General features: G+C 38.2%; 2 protein-coding genes across 9 annotated transcripts in view; one reads left to right on the forward strand and one right to left on the reverse strand.

Moving 5' to 3' along the window:
- The window catches only part of daam2 (dishevelled associated activator of morphogenesis 2), a 97,778-nt gene extending 88,859 nt beyond the window's left edge, over window positions 1-8,919 (forward strand). For all 6 annotated transcript variants that reach the window (XM_067368519.1, XM_067368518.1, XM_067368521.1 and 3 more), the window contains 6 exons: window positions 359-527; window positions 1,085-1,192; window positions 1,324-1,384; window positions 2,205-2,336; window positions 5,003-5,173; window positions 7,323-8,919. In XM_067368519.1, coding sequence (XP_067224620.1) covers window positions 359-527; window positions 1,085-1,192; window positions 1,324-1,384; window positions 2,205-2,336; window positions 5,003-5,173; window positions 7,323-7,538 — 857 coding nt within the window. In that variant the 3' untranslated portion in view covers window positions 7,539-8,919. The remainder of the gene's footprint in view (window positions 1-358; window positions 528-1,084; window positions 1,193-1,323; window positions 1,385-2,204; window positions 2,337-5,002; window positions 5,174-7,322) is intronic.
- Window positions 8,920-9,058: 139 nt separating this feature from the next.
- Window positions 9,059-26,853, reverse strand: mocs1 (molybdenum cofactor synthesis 1). 3 transcript variants are annotated; one of them, XM_067368525.1, is made up of 11 exons: window positions 26,563-26,853; window positions 21,382-21,520; window positions 20,943-21,110; window positions 20,380-20,544; window positions 19,526-19,587; window positions 18,991-19,102; window positions 16,196-16,308; window positions 15,789-15,899; window positions 15,566-15,686; window positions 15,375-15,422; window positions 9,059-14,267 (listed from the first exon to the last, which is right to left on the reverse strand). In XM_067368525.1, exons 1-11 carry the CDS (start codon window positions 26,749-26,751, stop codon window positions 13,210-13,212), a joined length of 2,286 nt encoding a protein of 761 aa, XP_067224626.1. In that variant the 5' UTR covers window positions 26,752-26,853; the 3' UTR covers window positions 9,059-13,209. The 3 variants fall into 3 exon arrangements, with proteins under 3 accessions (XP_067224626.1, XP_067224625.1, XP_067224627.1); XM_067368524.1 differs by having other exon boundaries at window positions 21,382-21,523; XM_067368526.1 differs by having other exon boundaries at window positions 14,131-14,267; window positions 15,360-15,422; window positions 21,382-21,523.
- Window positions 26,854-27,897: the final 1,044 nt, after the last annotated feature.

Below are 27,897 nucleotides of genomic sequence, written 5' to 3' on the forward strand. Positions count from 1 at the left end.
TCTTTTTTTCTGCTGAACACAAAATAAGATGTTATGAACAGTTGATGGAACCCTTTTGACTTCCATAGTATTTTTTTTCCATAGAAGTCAGTGGGGTTCATCAACTGTTTGGTTACTGATATTCTTCAAAATATCTTCTTTTGTGTTCAGCAGAAGACAGGTTTGGAACACCTTGAGGGTGAGTAAATGATGACAGAATTTTTAATTACAGAATATTTTCTTAATGATGCACCAAATTCTAGTTAGGTCTGTGAAAGAAACTGATGGTGTCCATACTGCCTGAAAGTAAATATTTTAGAAATATGTATACATCAGTTACATTTTTTTTTTTTTATACCTTTCTTCATTTCATTTCCAGCTATTCTGTGTGCGTCGCGTGATGTGATGAGAAGCAAGCGTCTGACACAGGTTCTGGAAGTGGTTTTGGCATTCGGGAACTTCATGAACAAAGGACAGAGGGGCAATGCATATGGTTTCAAAGTGTCCAGCCTCAACAAGATCGTAGACACCAAGTCAAGTATAGACAGGTCAGAGGTCAATGAAGAGGTTCTTCTTTTTTTTTGCTTGTTCAACTTGTTCAGCTTTTTCAATCAAAGCAATCTGGCCTTTTCACTGCTACCATTTAGAATTAATTTTACTGAACTGATATAATTGGACAGCTTGTCTCTATAAATTGTTTATTTTAGTCCTCACTTAATGTTCAAGGAGGCATTATGGCCTGGTTTCACAGATAGGGCTTAGACTAAGCCAAGATTAGGCCTTAGTTCAATTAGCTTTTATAAACGTAACTAAGAAAAAAACATTACTGGTGTGCATTTTGAGACAAAACAATGGTACTGACGTATTTTAAGATATGGCAGTACAAGTTGCTTTCAGTTAAAACAACTCAAACATGCATTTTAGTCTAGGACCTAGCTTAAGCCTTGTCTGTGAAACTGGCGGTATATCAATTTTTTTTTATTATTCTTGTCCTTTTTTTTAATAAAATGTTTCATTGTAGTTGTTTTCCATTCAGTTATAATTATAAATTGCATTTGTGATTTGATGTGAATGGATTAATTAAATTGAAATAAATTTTCAACAGGAACATCACCATGTTGCATTACCTGATCATGATCTTTGAGAAGAATTATCCTGATATCCTCAATATTCAACAGGATTTGGTCAGTGTACCAGAAGCTGCCAAAGTCAAGTGAGTCCTACTTTGCATACTGACAAGCATGAATATGTATTCATTATTAATAGCTGTTTGTGGTGGGCATAAGCTGTTTTATGTATCAGTTGGTTAGAGACAGTTTTTGTCTTACTGTTACTTTCACACAGTCTGGCTGAGCTGGAGAAGGAAGTGTTCAGCATCAGGAGTGGCCTGAAAGCTCTGGAGGCGGTGAGTCATCCATCATTTATTCCTTTGAATGTTCTCATCTGAGACACCCCTCAAACATCGCAGACGCACTCTTTATTTTATTATTATTATTTCGCAATACTCTTTGACAGTGGTTCATGTTAGCTACCTAATTTTTTCTGCTAGTGAAGAAGCTTCTAGACATGGTAAAATATGATGCTCAAAACACTCTACTTTTATTTTGTGTAATGTTAATGAAGAATTGTGTTTGTCAAAGAAAATTACTAATTTTGCTGGTTTATGACCTAACTGCATTGAAGTTACAACTACACACCTAATACACAAACTGTGTTTGTCTAGAAATATTAAGGAAATATTACCTCATGAATAAGTTAAATACAAATATTCTGTAGTAAAATGAATGGTCCCACTTTATATTAATTGGCCTTAACTACTATATACTTACATTTAAATGAATCATTTGATACAATGCACTTATTGTGTACATGCATGTTTTTACATTGTACTTATATTTTAAAAATACCTGCATGTAATTACATCTGTAATTAATTTCTGTAATTACATTTATAATTACACTGTTGACCCATCCCTTACACCTTACCCCTACTCTTAAACCTACCCATACCACCAAAGCTTTCCCTAACCTTACCCATATCTCCCCTCAAAAGCAGCAAAAGTGTTTTGCAATTCAATATGAACCCAATAAGTACTTATTTTTTGATGTAAGTACATAGTAGTTAAGGCCACTTAATATAAAGTGGGACCAAATTCATTTAGGAGGAACAAAGAATTTAAAAATATTAATTTCACTTGAATGTAATATTTATTGTGTTTACATCAGGAGTTACGATACCAGCAGAGCCAAGCATGTGACCGGGGAGACAAGTTTGTCCCAGTGGTCAGTGACTTTATCACGGTCGCTAGCTTCAGCTTCTCTGAACTTGAAGAACTACTCAATGAAGCCAAAGATAAGGTAACATCATCTCTTAATTATTCAGTCACACAATAATTGCCTCACTTTTTAACCTCCAACCTTAAATATCCAAGCTAATAATGCTATTCCTCATCTCCATTCCAAAAGAAAAAGTTTCATTTCAGTCAGATACAGTCGTACAAAGGAGTTCCTTGGCAGAGAGAGAGAGAGAGAGAAAACAAAAGGCCTGGATTTTCCCTCAATGCCTAAGGCTGAAAATGTTTTCTCCAACATGAGCTCAGAGTTATTGTTGAGGACAGAACAGGGTCTTTGAGTGGGTCACAGGAGAGGGTTGTAGAGTGGAGCTTGGCTTTTTCAGAGAAGCATGGAAGTATGGGCCCAGCAGGCCTTCCCAACCCCCTTCTCCATCGTTTAGAGCCCTGCCAACCCTGTGCATGGACCGGGGCCTGATATCTTAGAAGGATGAAGGAACAGGCAGTGAGAGAGAAAGAAAGAAAAAGATGAAGAGAAAAGAGAAGGCTTTGTATACCATTCCTGGCTCGGCATGATGACTTAAACATCCCGGGGAATCCCGGCAGCCAGTCCTAAATTTCTCAGGGCTTTTTCTCTAGGGTTTGAAGAGATTTATTTCTTTTGAAATGTGGCTTGGTCTTAACCCCTCCCCCACTATGGTATGTCCCCAACTCTCAAATACATGAAAGAGAAGCATTCTGAAAACCATTGGGAATACTTTTAAGATTTGTGCATGTGTGTTTGTGAGTGTGTTAGCAGTCTATTTTGTGGTGGTGGAAAGTGTGAGTAGGGATGTGTTTTGGTCACTGGGCAGACTGACATCCAAACTCCATTCCCCATAACAGAACTGTCGCTTTAACCCTTTCCACCATCGTCCAAATTATTTATTTAGTAACGCCATAAAGGTTTGGAGAGACTTCATGAGAAATGGCTGACCCTGAAGCTCTATGAGCTGTGAGGACACAAAGGCCTCCCTGTGCTTTCCAGACAGATCTACCTCTTCCTGCTACCCCCCTAAGGGTCAGAATTCAGTCTCCTGTAAGAAATTCTTGCCCCTGAGGTGGGTTAAAATTAACACAAACATTACAGCTGAGAACAAGGGCAGAGTATTGTGAACACTAAGATGCTGAAGATCTCTGCACTTGATAGCTTGCGCAGGAGTTGTTGGGACTGTCGCCACCTGAAGCTTGAAATGTACAGTATATGAAGTAAAGTTATTACTACAAGTTTCTTTCCATAGTCTCTTACAGGACTGCAGATGCTGACAGCCCTCAAAATGATAGACTGACCGCAAAATGGTCTTAATGGTTAAAAGCTCAGGTGGAAACCAGAATTATTCATTCAGTTTCACGATAAAGTCAAGTCACATTCATTTATATGTTGTTTTATACAATATAGATTGTTTCAAAGCAGCTAACAACCTAATAAAATGGAGAATAAAATGTTGTAAAAATTCAATTTCAGCTGTAAAGCAGCTCTACAGAAGGTAATAGTGATTAATTCTGCTCAGTTTAGTAGAATGTTGTCAGTTCTGTTCAAAAACTATTCCTTAATTATGAAATACGTTCAGTTTAGCTATATGTGACTCTACAGAAGGAAGTAGAGTCATTATTCAGCTCAGTTCAGTTCAATGTTGATTCAATTCAGTTTAATAACAGTGTTAATGTTGCAGTTAGCGTCATTATCCAGCTCAATTAGGTTTAAATTTTGTTCTCGCAGTTAAATAAGTAATATTACTAAATATTAATTGTCCCCATAAAAGAAGACTCGCTTCGACTTCACATGGAGTATCACTTAATTGGTGGCTTCATTGAGCCGAGGAGACGGAGACTTGGCCAGAATCACAATGAAAGAGATGCCAGTTAGAACTGAGACAAATGAGTCCCCATGGCACATCTACAGTGGATGAAGGCTTAGTATATACTTCCTTGGCAGACAGAACTTCAGATGGCTTTTAGAACAAGGACCTTTGACACCTTGGTATGCCAAACCACACTATTTTTGGGCATGTACATTTAGTTCTCCACAAATGTTTAGCCACAGCATCTGTGTGCAATTCAATTATGTAGCTCAAGCAGTCGCTTACTAAGTCAAGATTGAAACAGCTTTGGAAAGTTTGTTCAAAAAGACTAAAGAGTCTTAATGACTACTGTATCAGTTCTGAACTGCTAGCTTAGGCCCAAGGCAATTATTTTGAAATGACTTGGCACTCACAGTGAAGAGGATTTATCGTCCTCTCTTTGCAGCTATGTGTATGTTTTGGTGGCAAATTTGGAACGGATTGACAATGCATTGAAGATAGATAGAGCTTGGAGCCTATGTGATGTCTATGATACAAAAGCTATCACTGGGACTGTACCCTTTCATAAGGTACTAACTTGTACATTTAGGGACTAATATGTATGCTTTAGGAATTAATATGCACTCGTTACTACATTTTGAAAGGATGCTGCCCCACAGCTTTCATACCTTTTTTTTAAGAGTGTATATTACCCAGTTTTAGCCGTAAGCTATACCTTCTCAATGGTGGTGCACAGTGAATTCTCAGTAATTCTCCAGTTCACAGGTTGCCCCATATGTTGCATTTGTTTTCCTCTTCATGCCTTTCCACTCATGTTTTTTTTTGGTGTTGTTTCTCAGCCATACTTATCCTTATTTGGTTATCACTCTCCTCTATTTCCTCTTCACTCCAGTTTTCCAAGTCTCTGAAGCATTTTGGAGAGGAGGAAGGTCGCATGCAGCCGGATGAGTTCTTTGGAATCTTTGACATCTTTCTGCAGTCGTTCAGCGAGGCCCGACACGACCTGGAGAACATGCAGCGACGCAAGGAGGAGGAAGAGAGGAGAATACGCATGGAGGCCATGGTACAATACACATTTACTGAAACGGCAATACACAAAATACACACAAGGATGCTAACAGTATCCATAGATATGGTTCATCTGTTCATCTGGATAATTTCACACTTGCTTGGAGGCCCTTCTGTCTTTGCCTCTAATCTAAAACAGCTGGTTTTCTTGAGCTGTAATATGCCTTTTTTTATTATTTTATGTTCCTTATGGTTTACTTATATTGCTGGTAAAGCTTTTTGCACAAAAAGGGATAGTTCACCCAAAAATTATCCCATGATTTACTCACCTTAAAGCCATCCTAGGTGTATATGACTTTCTTCTTTCAGATGAACACAATCAGCGATATATTTAAAAATATCCTGGCTCTTCCGAACTTTATAATGGTAGAGAATGGCGCTTCTGATTTTCAAGACCAAAAAAGTGCATCATCCTTCATAAAAGTAATTCTTACGGCTCCAGGGGGTTAATAAAGGACTTCTGAAGTGAAGTGAAGGCATTTTGTAAGAAAAATATCCATATTTAAAACTCCATTAACTAAAATAACTAACTTCCGGCAGACGGCTTATGCAAATAGAGTAACTTCTGATGCAATGTATGATGTAGGATGTGGGAGCCGTGTGGATCCATCATCTTTTATGATGGATGGATGCATTATTTTTTGGACTTCAAAATCATGAGAACCATTCACACCCATTATAAAGCTTGGAAGAGCTAGGATATTTTATAATATAATTCAGATTGTGTTCATCTGAAAGAAGATAATCATATACACCTAGAATGGCTTGAAAATCATGGGATAAGTTTCATTTTTGGGGGAAATTTGCATAGAAAAAAGTATCAACGAATGTCACATCCAGTATAGTTACCATTGCTTAATCTTTCAACAGTTTCTTTGCAATCCCTGAATTGCCTTGATTAAGTTCCAAATCAATCTGCAGTGAAATGCTCCAACCATACATATAATCCTCTGACACTATCCAGGATGTTGTTAACTCTTTCCCCACCATTGGTGCAATTTTCTGTCATTTACGAGACAACACTTCCCTGCAATCCATGTTTTCAGTCTAAACTGGACGTGTGAAAGCCAGCGTTCCAAAAAGATAAGCTCCTCCTTCAGAAGTTGCTCAAGCACCTGGAATGAGTCAGAAATAGTCATTGATTATAATGCTTTCTATTTGTTTTTGACTTGACTCTCACACCCAGTGTTGGCAGCCACAGCCATTGGCATGCAAGATGTTTTAACGGTACAATAACAAAAGTTCATATTATGCACAACATTTCTGCAGGGTTTTTTCTCCTTTTCCCTGACTTCTCAATTTTCAGCCTCATGTAAAACAACACACAAATCCATGTACATTATCTAATAAATCATAACTGTTAAGACATGAAAATGGGGCAGTCGTGGCCTAATGGATAGAGAGTCGGACTTGTAACCCAAAGGTCATGGGTTCGAGTCTCAGGTCCGGCAGGGATTGTCGGCGAGGGGAGTGAATATCCAGCGCTCTCCCTACCCTCAATACCACGACTGAGGTGAGACCCTTGAGCAAGGCACCGTACCCCCAACTGCTCCCCGGGCGCCGCAGCAATGGCTGCCCACTGCTCCGGGTGTGTGTTCACGGTGTGTGTGTGCACTTGGATGGGTTAAATGCAGAGCACAAATTCTGAGTATGGGTCACCATACTTGGCAACATGTCACTTCATGTCATGTCACTTCAAAATGCACAGCGTTGTCACTTTTACCATGGATATAAAGTATCATGCACTTCAACAAACACACATGCTGCATGAGAAAAACCATTTCAAATGTCATGACACTAGTGATGTATGCTGTAAGCCCTGGAGTAATTGGTAGCAGGACCACAGATGCTGATTTATTTATTTATTGTAGTCACTCATGAGACCATGAATCACCTCAGAACAGCTCTGCTAGGCCCCTTCTGTATCGTGATACTGTTTTGGTAGCACATTTTTCGGGATTGACCGCTATTCACTGATTTAGGATTTTTAGTTTGATCTAAAGCTTCTTCAAATCATTTTTACATTGGGCAGAGGAAATAATAACATCATCATATGTGTTTATATGTACTAAAAACAATATAATGCTGCTGCCCTGTATGATCACAGCTCTTTGACATTATCTCTGTTCATGTATCCATCCCAGCTGAAGGACCAGCGGGAACGAGAGAGACGAGCGAAGAAAAGCACCGGAGGCAGTGTGTCAGAGGAGGTGGGAGAGTTTGATGATCTTGTGTCGGCACTTCGCTCAGGTGAAGTCTTCGACAAGGACTCTAAACTTAAACGCAACCGCAAGCGCTCCGTCAACCAGCTGACGGATGGAGGGGGTCGTGAAAGACCAGTCACCAAGGTGAACTATTGACCCCAGTGAATACAGTCAAAAGGAGACCAGACTTTTTATATTCACAGACTGACGGGGAACTCTTTTGAAATGTTGTACACTGCCCTATATTTTACATTTTGCTCAGACCAGTAATAAGTGACAAGCTCAAAGATGGACAGGCTCACTGTAAAATAGTCTGGACCTACTATGTGAAGGATACCCTGCAATCTCTCGCCTCTTGTTTCTGCTTTTCGGTCTTCCTTCTTGTCATGTACTCTCAAACTGAGATCTTACTGTTGGTTTTTGTGGCCAACCAGACTTTCAGCCTGGAAGAACAGTTCAAGAAGAGCAGTCTGGCACTGCGAGGTCTCACGATACAAGAGGTGGACATGATAGGAGTCACTTGTAGAATCCATTTGGTTCATCCTTATTACCAGCCAAGATTATTATCCTTTCCCAGCCGCCTATTCCCTTGCTCTAACTTTGGGAGATTAAGAGAGAGCCCCATTTTTGGAAATCTAGTACCTCTAAACTTCGGATCCAACTGTGCTTTTTAATTTAAAGGATGCAGCTGGTGCTTCTTAAACATGAAAATGGAGATAAAAAAGGAAATATTATTATTCAAAGCTAGATTTGATATATGACACTGTGGATGCAGCCTTACAGGTTGGGATACTCCTTTCCCAAGTGCCTCTACAAGCATAACGGCATTCCGAGGACTACCTCCTGGATGGAGATACCGACAAAAGAATAATGCTTTTACAGAGAGACTCAGAGAATAATACAAAATATTATGAATGCAGAAATTCGAGTTCCTTTACATGCATTGTGTCAAACAGTTAAATGAACCCGTAGGATTGTCATGGCATTTAAATGTAGAAGCAGACCCACTCTCATATTTCACGTTCATTTTTGTTTAATGCCTTTTCTTTGAATGCTTTTGGACGCTTCAAGGTATACCAAAGTAACACGTTAATACATCTCCATCAGGTTGTTACTGGAATACTTTTGTGACCTTGTCTTATCTGTCCTCTACAACCGCACCTTTTATCTAAAACGCTCTTAGGTAGCTTTCTAGGAAGGAAGGGACAATGACATTTTGTTTAAAGAAGCAGTTAGCAATGAGCAAGTACTACCATGTGTCTTCATCACTTTTTCAGGTTAACATACTGAACCTTTGGGCCTTGATTATGTTAAACAAAACGATGCCTCACGTATATCTTAATGTTTATAAAGAAACACTAGGTACACACTGCTATTTGCCACAGTTGTCTCCTGAATCTCAGAGATTTCCACTGAATTTCAGACTTTGACCTTTTAACTCGAGGTCAACATTATGTAACCCACTTCGGTTTTCTTGTTTATTATATATTGTTCATATTTTCTTTTTTAAAACATGTATATTAAGTAGCTGTAGTCAGGACAAAGGTTGCAGATGTACATGCAATGACCTTGTAGTTGGCACGATATGACAGAGAAAATGGTGTTGAGACGAGAGGCCACTGATTTGGATACAGACACAGATGTGAAGGCAATGCTGAAGGATGAGTCCAGTGAGATTTTGATTGTTTTGAACCAAGAAAAAAGAAAAAAAAAGAATGCAGCTTTGTTTTTTTCTCAAGAGGCATCCTAGTTCAACATGTAGGCTAAGTTAAATTGGAGATTTGTAGGCCTCCTGTGTCATCTGTCCATATGGGGTCACAGTGGGAGTTCTTTTTAAGGTGATTGTGTTTATCTTTAAGAGATGATTAAATATGGTGCTACTTTTCCATTTTTGAGGGTACAGTTCTGTGCCTCCTGACCCTGCTTAAGGAACAAAAAGGGTTTGTCTGTATGAGAGCAGGAGCATTGGTATATCCATATTTCATTAAGCCAGTGGGATAATTTATTAACAGTCCAAAAACACACAAGTTTCAACGCTAAGCTTGCAAGTGCCATAACAAAGGGCCAGTGCAGTCATTCTCTCCTTTCTCACTTGCATCAGCTCATTATGTGTACTTATTTAGATTTAATGATTGAAAGGTGTATATTTATGTTTGTTCTGTTAATGGTGTACCTATATACCAAAAGTAGTAATTGCAGTTCCATCTGTTTTAGGTCACATGTTTTGTGACTAACGGCTTAGTATGAGTCAGTATGTTTTGTACAACAGACAGCAGTTGTGATTTAAAATTGTTTTGGTTTGACCTGAAAAGAGCACAGAGGCTTGTCTAGAACATTTAGAAAAAGACAATTATTGCCTATTTAAATCGGAACATTTCAATCAGCTTTAACTTGTCTGTAATTAGTTTAATTGCACTTCCTAAGGATTCCCCACGGAGGCTCTTATTAGATCTTATGGCAAAGTCCTAAAGCTTGAGCCGATTAAATTGAGATCACGCACAATTAGGAAATGTGGATTTGCACAATTTACTGTTCAGGGCGCACCGAAATGAATATGAAGGCATATATTTTGTCAGACAATTTTATAATCTTGCACCTGATTTAGTATCTAAAAATGATCCCCCTTGCCAAATTAAAATCGGGGTGTTTTGGGCTCTTTTATTTCCTTTTACATCTTTGTTCTTGTCGTGAGAGGAGTGGTTTTGCAGACATCTTGGTGTTCTGTGTTTCCAGTTCCACAGAGTATTAAAATCTTCAGTATTGTTATTTTTTTTTTTTTTTGTATATATATATTTGGTCATTGATTGTCCAAAACAGAAAGGAAAAGATGTAGCTATAGTTGCTTGATGCACTTTTTGTAGGACAAACTTTTCCTGCACCACAAACCTGAGGAGCCAAAGGCTGATAAAATATGAACATTTAAGTATATTTTTGTAGTTTCAGAAATCAGGCCTTCGTAAATAGGTGTAAATTTATCCATTATTCCAAGTTCCATTGTTTTTTGTATAACACTAACCTTTTGTTGGATTGAATATCGATAGATATGATATTGGCTGTGATATGAAGGGTAAAGAAAATTGTTTATCTTTGGTACATGTTACAACAAAGTAAATATACTGTATAAGACAGTCATTGTAATCAAACTGCATCTGAATACAGCAAGCAAAACTGCCTAAATGTATCGCTCACTTTTTTATCTAGATATTTTTGAAAGAGAATGTTTTGCCTCACACTTCTGCTTGGTCCAATAATGCACTTGATGTTTTCCCTATTGGCTCGAGTTGTGCATAGGTGTGGTTCTTTGATAATACCGGTGTATTATTGTCTGTGACATGAAACAAATCACATTCATGGAATGTTCCACCCGTGATTTCGACAGGTTGCGATTGTGCCTCGTGCACAATTCTAAAGGCTGATTTGACACATAATAGATGTATAGTTCTCAAATATTTTGTACACCATCATAAAAACAAGAAAGGGTAAAATTAAAGTCTGAGGAATGTGGAAATGATTTTGTTTTCCTGTAAATTGAACCTCTATTTATTTAGTTTGCTATATTTTGTATGTATACACAGCATTACGACAGAAATTGTATAATTATAACTATATAGTGATTGATATTTGTTGGATAGTTTGTATGAAAATGACAAGCCAGGGTTGGGCAACTTCAGTCCTTGAAGGCCACTGTCCTGTAGAGTTTAGATACAACCCTGATAATAACTCTCCTGCCTGCCTTTCTAGTAATCCTTAATTAGCTTGTTCAGGTGTGTTTAATTAGAATTGGAGCTAAACTCTGCAAGACATTGACCCTACTCAACAGAAGTTGCCCATTCCTGATTTATATATAATTGTTTGTTTATGGTTCGACCCTCAAACCCTCCACCTGACCCCTTTCCATGTGACATTTTGTAGGGTAAAAATAAACTTGTTTCACTGACATTTGCGTAAACTTTTTAATTTGGGTCACACTCCTGTACAGCTGGCTCTTAAATCACTTGTGTGTCTAATGTTGTGCTATGAATATCTCAGGCAGTCTTTCTTCCATTTAGTGATGGCAGTTCTTCTTACGGTTGAATAAGATGTTTCCACGGTGTAACAGTGCCCTCTTCTGATCACAGAAGGAACCAGAGTTGTAAATTTGACCAGTCAAACAGCAGTTCCTGGGTCCAACATAAAGTCCTAGCCAGTCACAGTTTTTAGGCATGACTTTACAGTAATAAAATGTTCAATCATTCTAGGTATCCATAACAATTGACCAAGACAGAAAAAAAATAAGTATACCAAACACATCTGGTGGATCTGTCATTCAAAATTGTATTATTGCAGTTAAGATATGGAGCAAATGATACATTGTAAACTTTATCAATTTGGTTAGAATATTATGATGAAGAGCATTCTGACAATTGCTGGCCCCACAGGAGGGAGCCGCAGGCCCTAGCTACACTTGTTTCATAAAGAAATGATCTTTGTTTGTGTTTCATGAAAGAGGCCATATGTAATCTAAAAGATGTTTATCATATGTATATTTATTAGAAAAGTCACAGTATTTTGGCCAAGTGCAAATTTTCAATGCAAGCCTTTTCTACAGCGATGAAGTACTTTTGTAGGCCAACACGGAAGTTCCCTCGACAAAACATAAGAGTTTTTCGTTAGCCTTTAGATTACTGCACAAAATAAGCTCTAAATACAACCGTCAGAAGTTAAACGGCTCCTAATGAACTACTGCGTTTACCTGGAGTCCCTTTAGCAAGAGTTTCTCCAACCCTGTTCCTGGTGTCATCCAGTACACATTTTGAATTTCTCCCATATCTGACCCCATCTATTTCTGGTCTTGGAGCCTCTACTAGGAGGAGCTGATGAGTTCAGTCAGGTGTTTTATTAGGAAGATTTCGAAAATGTGTACTGTTGCCTTTTCCAGACAAATACAAGCTACAAAAAAAAGAAGGTATAACTTATGTACTTTGTTATATGTGAAAACATTGTGAGCTTGTGTTAGTCACCATAAAAATATAAATTAAAAAATTATTTATTTAATTGGGGGGGGTCAAACCACAACAATCCAACAATTGAATCAACCCATGGACAAAATCAAGTCCTGCCCTACTTTTTTTTTTTTTCTCAAAAAGCAGTTTCACTTGTGTGTATCACAATAGAAAAGAAAACACTAGCACATCCTTTTCCTCTGTTTCATGCTGAGTTTAACCCCAAACCCATTCACTTCAGGTCGATGGAACCGGAAGTGCTAAAATGATAACTTGTTACCGGGTTTTGACATTGTCAGGTCATTGTATTTTGCTTTAAATGGCTAGTTTCATCATTTACTCAACCCTTGTGTTGTTCCAATCCTGCATGCACTTTTTTTCTTCATATATTTTGAAGAACACGGGGGGTCCAAACAATACTACACCCCACTGACTTTCATTATATGGGGAAAAAAAAAACACTGACCACTGCGACATTTTTCAAAACATCTTTTTTAAGAGGAAACATTCCTTTGAATGAAATGAATAACCTGACTACAGTTTGTTTTGGTTCAGGTATGCAAACACTTTTCAGAGCAAAGGAATCCTCATAGACCTTAACTGGTTTAACTGGCTTACCAAATACTGCTCAACATCATTATCAAAATAAATCTAGACCAAAATAATGTATTCTTTTGTATAAAGTAAATGATTACTCGAATAAATCACATTTCATGCTGGTTATAAACATAGGAACAGTTCAAATAGCAATTAGTGGATCAGCTAGAGGCATCTGAAGGCACATTTTGTTAGAGATCACTCTAGTGAATTAAGCTACATTCAAACAGGTAAGATTTGTGCGTTCTTTAGGAGTCGGGCCAGCGATGGAAATCACCTCTCTGCCCACCCGTTTTGCTAAGCAACTTGATGTCAGTAATAACAATGTCATGGCTGACTGACTTGCACATGTCGTAGAGGGTCAGCGAGGCCACCGTAACGGCGGTCAGGGCCTCCATCTCCACTCCTGTGCGGCCCGTGGTTTGGCAGGTTGCCTTTACGATGACAGCATGTCCTTCTTCTAGTAGCTCTATGGTAACAGAAACGTGGTCAAGAGGAAGTGGATGACAGAGGGGAATGAGGGATGAGGTCTGCTTGGCACCCATGATGCCTGCTAGCTGCGCTACCGCTAGGGCATCGCCCTTGGCGAGCTGGTTGACACACACCAGATGAAAAGCTTTTGGGCCCAGGATGACTTTGCCACAAGCTGTGGCTGTGCGACAAGTTACCGCCTTAAAGCCCACATTGACCATGGAGGCTTTACCCTGTGCATCAGTGTGGGTCAACTGATCAGAAGTTCCATCAAAGCTGGACGATCGTGCGTCTGTATGTGGTATTTTCAAATCGAATCCACATTCAGGAGTTTTTCTGTGGCAGTGGCGTGCAAACTGCAGAGCTGAATCTCTAAATGTGGATGTCGACAGTAGTGCACTACGAAAGGGCACAGGAGCCAATGTTTTGGATTGTAGCTGTGGTGGGTGAGACCCCCAACGCAAAATAGGTGTAGGAAAGGTTACAGCTGTAGGGGTTTTTGAGGCACCAACATTCACCTGATGACAAGATTCAGTCATCGCGTCACTGCAAAGCGCCACTGAGGCTGCACAGATGTGTCTTAGATTGTTAATGCTCATAATGGGATTAAACCTTAGTCGATTATTATTTCTATGAAAATTAGTCAAACCTTGTGCGTCATTATCAAAAGTGCTTGTGTAGTCCTGATGCACATTACTACAAAAGTGTTTACAGTAATTTGGTAATGACTGGGTTGTAGCAGAGGCTGCTGAGTCCATGCAGTGGATGAGAGAAAGAGCCGGTCTCTGACTGCCTCTGAATGGAGGCACTGGCAGCAGCCAACTGCAATCCCTACCTGTAAACAAGGACAAACATATTCAACAATGCTGTATTTCAACAATAGTTTCTAAATGTCAATCCTCAACTGCTGGAAATCTGGGAAATGTATACATGTTTACCTGAGTGCAAAGGGATGGGTAATATACAAAACAATACATATCTGAAAAATGTTGTTGTTGATAGGGGTGTGAGATATGTATTATCATCGATAAACAGTTTTTTTTTTTTTTTAAGCAGATATTGATCTTTTATGGTCCTGTCCCAAATGGCACACATCATATGCACTTTTTCGGTCAAATAACGACTTTATTCAACAATATCTAGTGATGGGCGATTTCAAAACAACGCTTCATGAATCTTCGAAGCTTTACGAATCTTTTGTTTCAAATCAGTGGTTCAGAGTGTATATCAAACTGCCAAAGTTGCGCCCCCCAGTGGTGAACCATTGAAATTTTGAAACACTTATGACTTAACAAAACCTTGTTTACTGAAATCACATTCCGCACGTTCCAAACCACTGATTTCTTAACAAAAGATTTGTTTAGCTTCAAAGCTTCATGAAGCAGTGATTTGAAATCGCCCATCACTAGATATTGTTGAATAAAGTCGTTATTTGTTTTTTTTTTGGTGCACAAAAAGTATTCTCGTCACTTCATAACATTAAGGTTGAACCACTGTAGTCACATGAACTGTTTTAAATATGTCTTTAGCAGCTTTTTGAGCATTGAAAGTGTTAATTGTCTTGTTGGCAATGCAGGCCTCACTGAGCCATTGGATTTCATCAAAAATATCTTAATTTGTGTTCCGAAGATGAACGAGGGTCTTATGGGTGTGGAACGACATGAGGGTGAGTAATTAATTTTTGTTTTGGGTGAACTAATCCTTTAAAGATGGTAAATATCACCCCTTAATGAAAAAGTTAATTTCTGTATTTCAATATCACACACCCCTAGTTGATATACAATCACAAAAAACTTTTTACTTTTGCAAACATTTTTCACTGTTTTTGAAAAATTTCTATTGGTATATCACCCAACCCTATGAGTGAAAACAGAGAAGCAGAGAAGGACAGAAACAGAGCGAGTGAGATGGGAAGTGTATTACGTACAGCCATGTCACCCACCAATGAGGATCATCGGCCTGTTCTTCATCTGAGATATATTGAACATCCCTGAAGAAAAGAGAGAAAGTTATATTCAGTTCAGATACAAAAGTACATGAAGTAGACATGACCTAACTGAATGACTGAATTTTAAATTATATTCTTTTGCTGCACAGTTGATGTGTTGTGCCAGAGAGTGTGTGTGTTTTTACCTGCATGCTGTTTCTTCTTTCTCCCGACTGCTGCCCCTATGATGTGCAGTAGTTCCTCTTCAGGTGCTCCGGAGCGCAGAAAATCCCTCAAAGACACCTCTGAATTCCCAAACAAACAAACCTAATAGCATGCCAACACAGACACAATAAAACTTAAAGTAACAGAGCAGACAGCTAGTTGAAAATCCTAAGGGTATTTAGGGAACATCAAACACACATGTACCTTAAGGTTGCCATCGGCCGTGATGCGCAGGCGGTTACAGGAACCACAGAAATTGTCTGACATGGAGCTAATGAAGCCCAGCTGGCCCTGAAATCCTGGTACTCTAAACGCCTGTGAGCGCACAACACAGAAATACACACACGAGGGCTTATCCGCTGATAGTTCATGATTCAGGATTTCAAAAGGAATGTTTTGATAGAAGTTTTTTGGCCTATTAATAACATGAGAAAGTTTCGAAACATTTACAAACCAATGTATAATAACTGCACAGTAACGCTGCAAAATAAAACTGACCCTCAGAAATGAGCCAAAACAAAAATATTTTCAAATTAGCTCCACCATGAGAATTTAACATTGAGAATGATTCATGGCCAATGATTTATTTAGCAGTCTGGAGCTGAGCTGACCTTGGCTGTGTCTGTTTCCTCTCCGGGCACAGGTTCCAGATTGGGCCATTTTTGCTTTATACAGTCCAGCATCTCCTGATAGCTCACCATCATCTTGAAGTTCCATCTGTTACCTACAGAGACAGCCAATGTGTAAAAAGTTGCTTAAACAACATTCAACTGCTTTACATTTTTGTATGTAGAAATTATTTCTCCAAACATGTATTAAATGGCACATTATGTCATACATACATACATACCAAATATTGAATGTCATGGATGTGTATTTTCCAAGTAATACACTATTTTGTAGAGGGGTGTCAAAATGAGAATTTTCACCTAGAGCCAAATTGCATTTTTACCCCTGCTCCAAATCTCAGGTGAAAATGGTCATTTTGACCCCCCTCCACAAAATAGATAAAATATTCTAGATTCCCTACATGTAAAGTAAAACATTTCAAAAGTTTTTTTATTTTTTTATTTTGATGATTAGAGCATACAGCTCATGAAAGTCCAAAATCCAGTATATCAAAATATTAGAATATTTCCTAAGATCAATCAAAAAATGGATTTGCAAAACAGAAAAGTTCAAGTTCTTTAAAGTATGTTCATTTGTACACTCAATACTTGGTCGGCAGCACATAATACAGCAAATGACTTGCTCCTAGCACAAATTACAGCATCAGTGAAGTGTGGCATGGAAGTGATCAGCCTGTGGCACTGCTGAGGCACTATTGAGCCTTCAGATCATCTGTATATTGTTGGATCGACTGTTTCTCATCTTTCTCTTGAAAATATCCCATAGATTCAGGGGTCAGGCATGTTGGCTGGCCAATAAAACACAGTAATATCATGGTCAGCAAACCACTTGGAAGTGGTTTTTGCACTGTGGGCAGGTGCTAAAGTCCTGCTGGAAAAGGAAATCAGCATCTCCAAAAAGCTTGTCAGCAGATGGAAGCATAAAGTGCTCCAAAATCTCCTAGAAGATGGCTGCATTGACTTTGCACTTGATAAAACACAATGGACCAACACCAGCAGACGTCACGCCTCCCCAAATCATTACTAACTTCAGAAACTTCCAACTAGACTTCAAGCAGCTTGGATTCTGTACCTCTCCAGTCTTCCTTCAGACTCTGGGACCATGATTTCAACAAAATTTACTTTTATCTGAAAAGAGGACTTTCGACCACTGTTCACTGTCCAGTTCTTTTTCCCCTTAGCCCAGGTAAGATGCTTCTGACGTTGTTTCTGTTTCAGAAGTGGCTTGATATTCTTTTCCTGAAGATGTCCGAGTGTGGTGACTCTTGATGCACTGACTCCGGCTTCATTTGACTCATTGTGAAGCTCTCCCGAGTGTTTGAATCGGCTTTACTTGACAGTATTCTCAAGCTTGCGGTCATCCCTGTTGCTTGTGCACCTTTGCCTACCCAATTTCTTCCTTCCAGTCAACTTTGCATTTAATATGATTTGATACATCACTCTGTAAACAGCCACCCCATTCAGTAATGACCTTCTGTGACTTACTCTCTTTGTGGAGGGTGTCAATGATTGTCTCCTGGACCAATGCCAAGTTAGCAGTCTTCCCCATTAGTGTGGTTTCAAAGACCAAGAGATACCTGGAATTTATACTGTAGGGATGGTCATTTAATGCAACTCAAATGTAAATATTCTAATATTTTGACATACTGGATTTTGGACTTTCATGAGCTGTACGCTCTAATCAACAAATTTAAAAAAATAAACTTTTGAAATGTTTTACTTTACATGTAGGGAATCAAGAATATATGAAAGTTTCATTTTTTTAAATAATTTACAATAAAAAATGAACTTTTTCACGATATTCTAATTATATGACCAGCACCTGTATGTTTGTTTCAGAAAAAAAAAATGAACAAAATCAAAAATATGAGCCAGGGAATTTTCCAAAATTTTGTTGATTTGACACGGAATGACCCTGTATTTAAAAGGCATCACTTGTAAAGAGATTTTAATACAGTATTTAACGCAAATTCTACACTACAATTCAGAGATGCAAACTTGTCACCTTTCAGCGAAATTTGCCATTTTGGATCCAAAATAGGTCATTATTGTGATTCGTCTAGATACGAGGACTACAGTTTGTGACATTGCTGACTTTTTTCCAGTGCTTATTTCAACCTTACTAAACCTTAAACTATGAAAAAGTGATAATACAATAGTTTAAAACAAGGTTTTTGTTGCTTAAGTTAGAGACTGTTTAATATTCTTTAAAGAAATCCTGTAGTCATTAATAGTTTCACTTTGTGTCGGGTGAAGTATGGTTTGATGAGTCATTGTTTGCACACCTCACAAACGGCTCCACTGATCACAGTATCTAATCAGTTGCTATTGGAGTGATTGCTGTAGTATTGACCCCCAGGGCAAGAACCTCTAACAGTGACTGCAAAACAGCTCCTGCTACTGGCTCAAGAGAATCAATCTCTCTTCCCGGCTCACAAAGACAAATCTATGGAATTTGTCTCAAATCTCTTCATTGTCATTGAAACTTGTCTCTGCACACTGTTAAACCAATTTAGTAGTGAAAGAATAGGACTTAAATGGTTCTTGACCTAAAACATCACCAGAATGTGAACTGTGTTACATGTGTTATGAAAATAAATCCTGAGGAAAACAAAGTCTCACTGACCTGGAAAGAGAATAATCTGCACTGATAATACGATTAGAGAACTGGGGCAGAAACTGCAACCTTTACAACGTGCCAATTATACTACAACCTGTAACAGGGGCTAACAAGTGCACAATGTAGATTTCTCTGACTTTAGTTAACATAATCTTACCATCAAAAGGCATGTACTCAATGAATCTCATATCCAATGGTTTCGTCTCTGTCAGTGACACAAAGTCAATCAACTCGTCTTCATTCAGACCTCTCATGACCACACAGTTCACCTGAGAACAGAGTTATAAAGTTAAATAGTACTATTTGTTTCCATACTTTGGAAGTCAATGGGTTCCATCAACTGTTTGGTTACACATATTCTTCAAAATATTCTTTTGTGTTCAGCAGAAGAAAGAAATTCATACAGGTTTGGAGCAACATGAGGGTGAGTAAATGATGACAAAATCTGGGTGAACTATTAATTTAAGAAAATGAATATTAACAAACTTTTTCAGGTGTTGCTAAAAAGGTGGTGATAAACGCTCTGAAGTGGGTTTAAGGGCTCCAGCATTTGGTTACTTTTGTCAATAACAGTTTTTAACACTGTTTTCTAGTACTTTTGCATCTTTCTGAAACCAAAACCTTCTTAGAGATGGACCATTTCACACATCAAATGGGATTATAAACATGATGTTTTGAGAAAGGTGCATTACCTTGACTGGATTGTAGCCCATTTCAACAGCCTTTTCAATGCCTTCCATCACTTTATGAAACCCTGCACATGGTACCAATATTAAGCATCAGTTAGAAAGTATTGCAGGCAAGACCATTTAAAATAATAGTTGCAAATATGTGACTTTCACAGCTGAAGCTAAATTCTGTAATCTTTTAAATTTCAATTTATTTTCTAGTAAGAACATGGAGTCCAATAGTCTCTAGAAAGTTTGCTACCATAGTTTTGTCAGTTAATTTTCACAATACAGCTATTATACAGCTTAAATACTTGGCATTACAAGATAATAGTCGGTGTTGACAGTGCTTTCAGTGTTCAGCCGCAACCTCAGTTACGTCACTTATCCACCACAGCACCGTCCTCACCGTCGTTTTGATTTTTTATAGTAATAAAAATAATTTGGTTCAGTTAGAAAACAGACACTACAATTAAAAACTGAACGCATCTGCTCAATGCAACATGAGCCGAATGAAAGTCACAGCACAGATCAGCAGCAGGAGTCAGATTTTTGGACTTTTGCAGTATTATGGATTTAAACCCAGTGCTAATAGGGAACCTGCAAAGGATTAGTTGTTTTTTTCATTAAATATAATAATGAACCCAAAATTCAAGCAATTGTCGCCCCCAAATTGGAAAAGTAAAATGCTCACGGCCATACAAAATTTGACACAATAATGTAACAATACTCGGTTAGATTTACGTAAGAAACTCTACAGATGGAAGTTACATAGTACAGGGTTTACACTTTTGATCTTCTGCAATGTGTTTTTTCTACATTATTTTTCACTTGTTATATATGTCTTTAATGAGTGACTGATCAACAGCAAATTGCACCTTTTCGTCTAGCGATGAACTCAAATTTGGCAGGGACCAGGGTGTCTAGGCTGATGTTGAGTAGATCCACTCCAGCTTTTTTCAAACCGGGCAACAGCCTGGTCAAATTCATGCCATTTGTAGTGACTGCAATGGTTTTCAGACCCTCCAACTTCCTCAATTCCCCTTTCAGAAAAAAAAAAAGGGGAAACGGTCAAATATTCATGGCTGCAAAATCATTTGTCATGCTTGTTTTTCAGAATATTAGCCAATAAGCAGGAAACACGCAGCACATGATCAGAGACCAACAAAATTATTATCAGTGCTAGTCTCACCGTAACATTGACTTAAAATGACATGCACTGAAATAAACTGAACACAGAAAAATCTGTTCACTCTTTAGTTCTAACCTTAGTCTCTTAGTTAAAATATCCACTGTACTGTACATTAAAAGTATGAACTGATTGTCATTTCGTAATTGCAGACATTCCGACATGCAACATGAGATGCAGTCTATATAACTACTGTGTTATGATTCAAAGTTAAAAAGCATTTACAAAACTAATAAAAGGTGTAAAAATTACCTATTATATGCAGAACGTCTGGGCGAATGAGAGGTTCTCCTCCAGTCAGCCGTATTTTGTTCACCCCCTCTCGTACGAAGAGTCTGGCTAACGTCAGTAACTCCTCTGTTGTTAGGAGCTGAGAGCGAGGGCTGAGTTTTACCCCTTCTTGTGGCATACAGTATTGACCTGAGAAATAGAAAAACAAATCACTATTGATTCTCAATTTTTGTCTTGAAGGGACAGTATGTAAGTTTAGCCGCTAGAGATCACTTATTCAAAACAATAGCAAAGATTATTATTAGCTTGATGAGGCCGTGAAGGGGCATGGAATCATGAGAGTTGACGTCTTCATTTCCATTGCCGATGGAAATCAATCCTGACGGGACTCAGGCAGAAATCTGAATATTCATGAAGCTGAAGTGTTTCAATAAAAGCATACAGTATATGAGAAACTTACAGCGAAGGTTACATTTCTCGGTAAGGGAAATGCGTAGGTAATTATGTCTCCGTCCAAAGGAGTCTGTAAGGAATGCTGAGAAAGGCAGAACATCCTTCAGAACTCGCTTATGACCACCTGGAACCACAAGCTCTTGGACCTGCTGAGAACAACAAACAGGGCACGATCAGATGACATATCAGCAGAACAAAATAGTTTTTATTTACAGCTATATTACATAGTACAGTACATGGAGAACATAAGAACTAATCAGGTAAATAATTATGTGTGGCAGACAGGAAAAGCTCAAGGCCAATAAAATCAGCACAGTAACTTTCTCTTATTTTTGACAGCATTTTAAAGGTGCCATAGAATGCTTTTTCACAAGATGTAATATAAGTCTAAGGTGTCCCCTGAATGTGTCTGTGAAGTTTCAGCTTAAAATACCCCATAGATTTTTTTAATTCAGTTTTTTAACTGCCTATTTTGGGGCATCATTATAAATGTGCCGATTCAGCGTGCGTCCCCTTTAAATGCTCGTGCTCCCCGCCCCCATGCTCGTAACTCTATAATACATTGCATAAACAAAGTTCACACAGCTAATATAACCCTCAAAATGGATCTTTACAAAGTGTTCATCATGCAGCATGTCAGATCATGTAAGTATAGTATTTATTTAGATGTTTACATTTGATTCTGAATGAGTTTGATAGTGCTCCGTGGCTAAAGCTAACGCTACACACTGTTGGAGAGATTTATAAAGAATGAAGATGTGTTTATGAATTATACAGACTGCAAGTGTTTAATAATGAAAATAACGACGACTCTTGTCTCCATGAATACAGTAAGAAACAATGGTAACTTTAACCACATTTAACAGTACATTAGCAACATGCTAACGAAACATTTAGAAAGACAGTTTAGAAATATCACTAAAAATATCATGATATCATGGATCAAGTCAGTTAATATTGCTCCATCTGCCACTTTTCGGCATTGTCCTAGCTTGCTTACCTGCATAACGTCTGTTGATTTGGCTGTGCACAGATCTAAATGTTAATACTGGCTTGTCTAATGCCTTGAACATAGGCTGGCATATGCAAAATTTGGGGGCGTATATATTAATGATCCCGACAGTTGCAACACAGTCAGTGTTATGTTGTTCTTCAGAGGTCTTTTGCACAAATCAAATTTACATAAGAAGGAGGAAACAATGGTGTTTGAGACTCACTGTATGTCATTTCCATGTACTGAACTCTTGTTATTCAACTATGCCGAGGTAAATTCAATTTTCAATTCTAGGGCACCTTTAAGGTTATCAATAATGTGATGTTCTTACTTTTAAATGTTATCTGCTCTTAATTTGTGAGCAAATAAAATATAGTCAATTATTTTTATAGCACTTTTCACAATACAGTTTCAAAGCAGCTTTACAGAATGTTAACGTTTATAATATCTTAATATATCTTATAGTGATTTATGCTTAAAATGGCCACCATAAATGTAAGGATTTGGTCACATCACTTAAGATGAGTGCAAGAGTGTCAGGTGACATTCTTCTCCCTTTTCCTCAGGGTACCAGCTAAGGAATCTTGCCTTAACAATAAAATAATCTTTTTCATTTATTCAACAATCATTTTATGTTCATTGGATGGTCATATGTTTGTCATCTGAAAAATTTGAAGGATCTGTGAGATATCGTTAACTTGTATGTAGAGCCTCTTCTACATTATTAACACAAGTGTAATAAAATAAATGTTAACAAAAAGATAAACAAGAGTAAATCAACAAAACTACAAAATGAATACCAAGAATGATACAGGAATAAAGTGCATAAGATGCATACAATACAAGTGATGAAAGCTATGGAAGAGTTACGTGATCTTATGGAAAGATAAATTGTTTCTCTGAAACTAATAAGGTGAAGAACCTTATTATACATCAAACAAATGAATGAAAGATTATATATTAACTAGCATCAGTTATATTTCCTCTAATGTAAATGAGAAAATCACATATAGATAACATAAAGGTCAAGGTCTCTGGACTTTGGCAAAGTAATATTTATGTTCCACATGGTTGAGTGAGCAGTCCGATGAAGGTTACGTCTTCCACTGATTGTGCTGGGTGACAATGTAGTCGGGAGAGGAGCCGGAATCCGTTTCAACAGCCTTGAACAAGAAGCTCTGTGGGATGCTGATCTCCTGGAGCACCAAAAAGGGTCCTAAAATCTGGAACACACGGAGGCCCTGAAGTAGGTGCAAAAGGTACACGCAGATGATGGTACCTTGAAGTGAAGGTTTGTTCTCCTGAGCTTAACCTTGTTGCAAATGTGTCTGTATGTCTTCTGCTTCTGGGCCAGGTGCTCAGGACTTGGTCAATCCACTTTTGTCCCTCTAGCATGGAGACTTGGGACGTGCCTCTTGTCTCTTTCCTCATAGACTGGAAGCTCAGAACGTGATCGTATCTGTTTCTGCCTCACAAGCTGTCGACTCAAAGTATGGAATTTGTTGCTGTCTCACCTTTGCAGGCTGGAGGACGGCATATCTGTTAGTATCTCACCAGATGGGAGACTCAGAACCTGAATGTAATGTATCTGTTGCAGCCTTTTTTAATGTTATGAACTGGAGGCTCAGAACAAGTATGTATCTGTTAGCATCTAACCAGACGGGAGACTCAGAACATGAGCGTTTCTGTTAATGTCTCACTGTTTGAGTGTCTGTTGAATGGGCACATTTATCCCTTTCCTATGAGGAGGAGACTGCAATTTGGCAATTCTCTATTCCAGTGCTGTGATTGGCTGCAGGCATCAGAGGGGACACACACACACAGGGTGGCCCACCGTTTTTTTCCAATGTAGAACTCATTAGCATAATCTAAAGCACACAGTTAGAGCAGTGTCTTTAAAGTTTTATCAATGCATTTCTCACTTTCCAAACCATCACCAGAACACCTTTGGCAATATTCATAACAAATAGAGTCCAAACATGATGGGAAAAGCTTGAGCAGTCATGCATGCATTCATATGTATATTAACTTAAAGATGTTGCACTACAACGAGCTGTCACTGAGAATACTTTTATCTGTGAATAAGTATGAAATGGATGTATGTGGATTACATCAGTTTTAAAGTTTTTAAAAATAGTTATGACTGGACTGGATGGATCATTGTGGCCTCCCTTTGTTTCAGCCACTGCTCTTGCATCCTAAAAGTCCTAAAGAATTATGGCGGTTAGCTTAAACCTAGGGATTAGTCTCAAGATGGCTGCAGGGCAGAAACTGCCTGTGTGGACCAGTGAGAAGTCCTGTCCTTCCTGCATTTAAGGTGTCTGTCAGTTTTCCTAGCTTCCTTATCTGATGGTCTTGGACATTTGTTTGTGCTAGTCCACCAAGATCCAGTTGAAATGTAGCAAATCTTTCACCTCTGTTGCAGTAAGAGAGGGGCCCTGCCATAAAACTGGGCCCTAGAATGTGCTGTTCCCTACACATTTACATTTATTATCACCCAGCTCTAATCTGATATGGTTTACATTTTCCGAACATACAAGCAATTGAGCAGTTGAGATATGCTGTATAGTATATATCACTGACCCTACACCAGTTTACTGTATGTATAGAGATCAAATTTGGTATACTTAAATATCCAACTTTATTTGAAGGCCAAAAAGATTATTTGGGATATAAATTAAAGATGAATGCCGTTACTTTGCTGCACAAACAAAGTGTTTCTATTTCTGAACTTTTATATTTATAATGAAACTCAGTATTGAGAATTAAAAGAACCATTCAGCTTATTAAAGGGTTAGTTCACCCAAAAATGAAAAATTCTGTCATTTATTACTCACCCTCATGCTGTTCCACACCCATAAGACCTTTGCTAATCTTCGGAACACAAATTAAGATATTTTTGTTGAAATCCAATGACTCAGTGAGGCCTCCGTAGCCAGCAATGACACTTCCTCTCTCAAGATCCTTTAATGTACTAAAAACATATTTAAACCAGTTCATGTGAGTACAGTGGTTCAATATTAATATTATAAAGCAACAATAATATTTTTGGTTGCGGCAAAAAACAAAATAACGACTTATTTAGTGATGGCCGATTTCAAAACACTGCTTCAGGAAGCTTCGGAGTGCCAAAGTCATGTGATTTCAGCAGTTTGGCGGTTTGACATGCGTTCCAAATCATGATTCGATACGCTGAATCCGAAGCTTCCTGAAGCAGTGTTTTGAAATCGGCCATCACTAAATAAGTCGGGTTTTGTTTTTTTTTGGCACACCAAAAATATTCTCGTCGCTTTATAATATTAATATTGAACCACTGTACTCAAATGAACTGATTTAAATATGTTTTTAGTACCTTTATGGATCTTGAGAGAGGAAATGTCATTGCTCCCTATGCGGGTCACATGGAGCCATCGGATTTCAACAAAAATATCTTAATTTGTGTTCCGAAGATTAATGAACGTCTTACGGGTGTGGAACGGCATGAGGGTGAGTAATATATGACAGAATTTTCATTTTTGGGTGAACTAACCCTTTAAGCTTTCTTTTAACCTCAGCTTGACAAACTGCCCGGCTTGCTTTTCCAAAGTCCATATTAAGGGAAATTTTTGTTATAAATTATATTGTACGAATATGATATTTCGATTTAATTTACATCATTTTGTAGGCTATTGACCAGTTTGTGGTAAACACTTTGATGGCAAAAGAGAATGCATAACAGTTTGTCATGTTATATATCACGTGCATCCATGACTGATAGGTCTGGTTTGGTACTTTAGTGAGGGTCTTATGACTTAACTGTTGTAAAGAAGGAACCATTTATAATTTGTCACACTTTAAAACCATTATGTTCAGCACCCATTCTTTAATGAAGCATAAATGAGACCTTGTGCGTGTATTACTACTTTGACAGTATCTTTAAATGTTGCTTATGTTTCCAAATACTTTTTTGTGGCTCATGTTTTTTTTTTGAGGCTACTTTTTACACAGAATGACTACTATTCACTACATAACCATAGTATTTATATGTTGCAATGTATTGAAGAAAAAAAAAAAAATGTTACAGAAAAATAAATTGCCGTGTTTTATTGTTTGGCTGCATCAACCAACTCCTAATACTTACATTATATATAACAGTATCATCATTTATGACGTAAAATCATCACGTGCATTTTTAAGATAGGCTATTTATCTTACCTGTGCAGTTCTGACAGATGTACAGGAAGTGTCTGGCTCCAGTCTGTTCTCTTCATGCGTGATACTGGAATACCACCGACACACTCTATATCTCCCACATGTCTGTCGAACTGCCCGCTTTGCGCAGGCCTCAGCCGCGGTGTGTGCCCCTAAGATAAGGCGGCTGAATGCGCTGCAGTTGAATGCCATCGTGAAAGCAAAAATAACTGTCCGTGCTGAAAGTGGCACATTATCTGCTCGTGTTGAAGCTGCGTTAAACTTGACAGGCAGCTCGCCTTGAACATGCACGAGGGGGTGTGTCTTTGCGCAACCAATCAACGTCGATGAAAATGTACAGGAGTTCTGGGCAATATAGTTTCTCGATTGTGAACTACAAATAACAAAAATGTACAAGGGATTTCGACACGAGTCGAAAGTCGAGTGAAACTTTAACTTAACTAAGCAATGTTACACACATACCAAAAGCCACCAAAAATCTTAGCGATGTTTTTCTTGTACTCCACACCATGCTCAACAACTGTGTCTTGGATGTGGTAAGCATCTGTAATAAAGTGTTGTTAATCATTTCATAGTGCTCAGGAGTATGGAGTTTGAACTCACATGATGGAGCTCAATATTGTGTTGTTCACATGCAGCTGCACAAATCCTCAAGAGAAAACCAAGCAAACCTAGTCTAAAATGGACAAATCACTAATATTTTGGAGTGGACTGAGATTTTATTTAATTAGGCCTAGTCAAGCAAATTATACCAAAAGACAAACCAAAAGAGTTTTATAGCATCTATAGTAAATTTAGAAAAGGAAAAAAAATAACAAACTTAACTTGTTAAAAGCTGATGAACCGATTTTCTCCTCCTACTGTATGTTCTTCCCCGCAAGTAATTTACGTTCCCAGAAAATTCTCAGAACGTCCCCACTGGTAAGGATGTTGCCTAGTAACGTTCCCAGTAAGTTCAGAGACGGTCACGATGTGGAGTTCTTTTAAAGGTGCTAAAGAGGATGTTTTGTTTTATACATTTTTGCAATATTGCTTGAAACTGTCTTTACTAACTGATAAAAGACTATTTATTAGGTGCACTGAAAGTAATAATATTAATATACATCATCTGTGCACGAGGTAGGGCCTTAAAAGCATCAGCCAATCGTGTAAACGATTGGCCCTCTGGCTTGTCAATCACTGCCGTGACGTTCTTTGTGAGAGACGAGCTCGGCTGCACGCTCCAGTAACTTTCCACACTCCACAGGCGCCGCATGCAATGTTTTTGTCAGGAGACAGGAGTAACAACTGCAGATTATGAGTTACCTGCGGTGAGTCCGACATAATGAATCCAAAAAA

The sequence above is a fragment of the Chanodichthys erythropterus genome, chromosome 18, assembly GCF_024489055.1.
Source record: "Chanodichthys erythropterus isolate Z2021 chromosome 18, ASM2448905v1, whole genome shotgun sequence".
NCBI classification, from domain to species: domain Eukaryota; kingdom Metazoa; phylum Chordata; class Actinopteri; order Cypriniformes; family Xenocyprididae; genus Chanodichthys; species Chanodichthys erythropterus.